This window comes from Notothenia coriiceps, unplaced genomic scaffold (assembly GCF_000735185.1).
Source record: "Notothenia coriiceps isolate Sejong01 unplaced genomic scaffold, NC01 NC01_scaffold00022327, whole genome shotgun sequence".
NCBI lineage: Eukaryota > Metazoa > Chordata > Actinopteri > Perciformes > Nototheniidae > Notothenia > Notothenia coriiceps.
This window is the reverse complement of record NW_011355028.1, coordinates 337-3,804: the sequence shown is the minus strand read 5'-3', so window position 1 is coordinate 3,804 and position 3,468 is coordinate 337. Positions and strand designations below refer to the sequence as shown.

The window sequence follows — 3,468 nt, the reverse complement described above, 5'->3', positions numbered from 1 at the left end:
ATATTTTTTTTTATTATTATTATTAAACTGTGAATAATGTATTCACTCAAATAAATACAAAATATAATAAAATGAACATTAAGGTGCAGTATTTCGATTAACTGAAATAATCTGTATTTGAACTTTACTAGAACCTAAGCAGCCAGTTTGACATTATGACTTTCTTGTCATTGTATTTTCATGTTTTTTTAAAGAAAAATTAACTTGTCAACATTGCTTGCTGAAAGGGCAGATCTGCTGGCACTAACAATGTCTCCTGCTGTGGAGAACACCCTCTCGCTAGGGACAGAGGTAGCAGATACAGCCAGGTAGCGCTTTGCTAACATGGCAACATAAGGATATTTGGCGTTTGTAATGGCTTTGGCTCGGTCTGAACTTTTTGCGAGTGGTGGAGGCTTAAATGCTAGTGGGAGTTGGGTTACACTTCAGTCTTTTTTCTTTTGGTACCGGTGATATTCACGTTCGGGTGATGCTTCTGCGATACGAATATGTATACCGTTACACCCCTAATGGTCACACATGCAGAGGACACAGCACACACACAGTGAAAATGGCCTCTGCATTTAACCCATCCTAGTACCCATCTAGTACTAGGAGCAGTGGGCAGCTATTGTACAGCGCCCGGGGAGCAATGGAAGTGAGGGGGGAAGATGGATGTCCGGTGCCTTGCTCAAGGGCACCACGGCAGGGCCCAGGAAGGACCTCTCCAAGTAGCAGTCCACACTCCATATTTAGGTCTGGTCGGGGACTTGAACCAGCGATCCTACAGCTCCCAATCCAAGCCCTTACTGACTGAGCCACTGCCGGTCAATATGTTTTTGGCATTTTGAAAGAGAGCATGTCTACAGTAGATACAAGTTTATTCTATTGCTGATCAAATGATTTGTGCCGCACAACATAACAAAGTTTTAATCTTATCTGTTTCCACGTTGTTTGCGTCACCAGGGAAGAGCCTGAGGGTGCCGGAGAAGGTCCCCTTCAGGATGACCCACAACATAGAGACGGCTCTGGGAGTGACGGGGGTAGAGGGCATCTTCAGGCTGTCCTGTGAACAGGTAACTGTCCTTTCACACTCTCAGGCCCCATCAAACTCACACTGAACTGTGTTATAATTACAGTTCGGGACTTCATTGTTAAACCATTTGTGAACTTGCCGAAGCCAAAGAGTGTGCTTGGATTAGTTTTTGATGTTTTGTTTACTTGCATTTTAAGAAATGAAAACTTTACTGGGAATACAGAAAAGGAAATTCTGTCAAAATTTAAGAAATAACATTTCAAAAATGAATCATTTGTGGAAAACTGAGGAATGTTACCTTTGAGTTTGATTCAAAGTTTGCCACACATCTACTGAAAGTTCGTTAACGTTTTTTGATATCAGTAGTGTATCTTTTTGGGCTTCAACTACTTTTTTAGTCAACTTGTCATCTATAAATGTAAATGTCCTGACATCATCCCTTGGTATTGTAAATAAATCAATAATCTTCTCCCTTGTACTTGGACCTTCCTCAGGAGAATTGCATATATTGAATAGTTTGACACGCTCTCCATCTATCTGTCCTTTGTCACACACTGGGCACCTCAGATGGGACGTGGTAATGACCTCTTCTCTCGATAGGAGGAAGAGAAACCTGTGCAGTAAACAGCTAATATTGCATGTTCTGGTTTCAATGATTCATCTTTAGTTTTCATCTCTAACTTGAATGTTTACTGGCTCTTGCTAAATGTTTCTGGAGTGCTGAAGATGATGGTGTGATTCCAGGTGGTGCAGATGATGCGTCGGGGTAGAGAGACCCTGCTGACCCTACTGGAGGCCTTCGTTTACGACCCCCTGGTGGACTGGACGGCCGGGGGGGAGGTGGGCTTCGCTGGCGCCGTGTACGGAGGAGGAGGCCAGCAGGCTGACAGCAAGCAGAGCAAGAGGGAAATGGAGAGAGACATCACCCGCTCCCTGTTCTCCTCCAGGGTGGCTGAGATCAAGGTGAGGTCCAACAGGAGCCGAGTGTATGAATGAGTCCTCCACTAAAGAGGGGACCATCTGAGTACGGAGATAAAAGTACAACACTCATCGGCAGCAACATCCAGTCTCTGCCCGGCCCATCTACTCATTGAAATGGTCTTTGTTATAATAAAGAAAGACACGGCATGAACACGCTTCTATTCTCATTTCTACATTGACGTCACCAGCGCTATGTAGACTCATGCCTTAAGAGTGTGTGTGTTCTGTGTGCAGGTGAACTGGTTTAAGAATCGAGACGAGATGCTGGCCGTGCTGCCGCAGGTGGAGGAGGCTGTGGAGGAGTACTTAGTCCTGCAGGAACTTCTCTGCCAGGGGGAGAAACTGCAGGCAAAACTACAGGAGGAGATGGCCTTCCTTGAGGGGGCCGAGAACCATCAGGACCACCTGATCCTCACCCTGGAGCACAGGTCTGACACCACAGCACGTTAATGTGTTAATACTATATTCCAAATCCATGTTAGATGAATCTTTAAGTCATTTTCCATTCAGATTGTAGGACATTTAAAAAAACATTAAGGTTAATATGTCCCCTCAGTCCAGGGGAGCAACTCATATGAGTGTATTCTGAAAGGGTATTTACCCCCCGTCTTCCTCCCCACAGGTACTCTGAACACACCCAGCTGCAGTCGAGGCAGCGCACCGTGCAGGAGGCCATCCAGAGCAAGCTGTCGGACCTGGACCAGTGGATCTCTCAGTACCAGGCGGCTTTCTCCAACCTGGAGGCCACCCAGCTGGCCAGCCTGCTGCAGGACATCAGCAGCCCCATAGATCTGGGTCAGTCCCACAGGAAGTGATGCAAGCAGGCGGAATGGATCAACTTGTTAAAAATGTGCAATTTCTTAAAGGGGACCTATCATGCAAAATGCACTTTTGTACGTCTTTTATACATGAATATATGTCCCCGGTGTTCCAGGGAACTCACCAAGTGTCAGAAAACACAACCCTCTCTATTTTCCTCCATACCCAAATCTCAAAAAAAGGGGCTGCAACGGATCTGATAAAAACGGATCCAGATCTGAACACTTTACTGACGTCAGTAAAGTGGCACTACGGCTATTGGTCAATTCTCCACCTATCAGGGGAATGAGAGGTTGGGCCACGGCCGGCCATTGCTGCTCGAAAGCGCTGGAGACGCTGTAGTACATATGCCAGGCCTGTAAGTGGCGCTGTAGTCTGCCACAAAAGCAGCGAAGAAGACTTCCCTTGCATGGTTGCCATGGTTGCCCTTCTGTTTATTCTCCGCTGTGGCTCTTTTTCTCCCTCCCCGAGGCAAGCGTTTGCGCCTCCTGTTTTAAAACAAATGAATAATGACTCTATATAATCATATGTAAGGGATAATGTGCAGCGACGCGGTCATTATGGGGAAAAGAACACCGACAGGCTGATCAGGAGCCCTACGCGAAGCGGAGGGATCTAGATCGGCATGAAGGGACATTATGCAATGTGCAATG

The 3,468-nt window shown here is 46.2% G+C and overlaps 1 protein-coding gene across 1 annotated transcript; it reads left to right on the top strand.

Moving 5' to 3' along the window:
* The first annotated feature begins 908 nt into the window (after nt 1-908).
* LOC104953938 (serine/threonine-protein kinase SMG1-like) lies at nt 909-2,811 on the top strand. Its single transcript, XM_010780985.1, has 4 exons — nt 909-1,055; nt 1,760-1,978; nt 2,231-2,424; nt 2,619-2,811. Exons 1-4 carry the CDS (start codon nt 984-986, stop codon nt 2,809-2,811), a joined length of 678 nt encoding a protein of 225 aa, XP_010779287.1. The 5' UTR covers nt 909-983.
* Nucleotides 2,812-3,468: the final 657 nt, after the last annotated feature.

Coding starts and splice junctions, on each gene's coding strand:
- LOC104953938 (XM_010780985.1), top strand. CDS start 984: ATGACCCACAACATAGAGACGGCTCTGGGAGTGACGGGGGTAGAGGGC. Junction 1,056..1,759: donor TCAGGCTGTCCTGTGAACAG/GTAACTGTCCTT, acceptor GTGTGATTCCAG/GTGGTGCAGATGATGCGTCG. Junction 2,425..2,618: donor ATCCTCACCCTGGAGCACAG/GTCTGACACCAC, acceptor TCCTCCCCACAG/GTACTCTGAACACACCCAGC.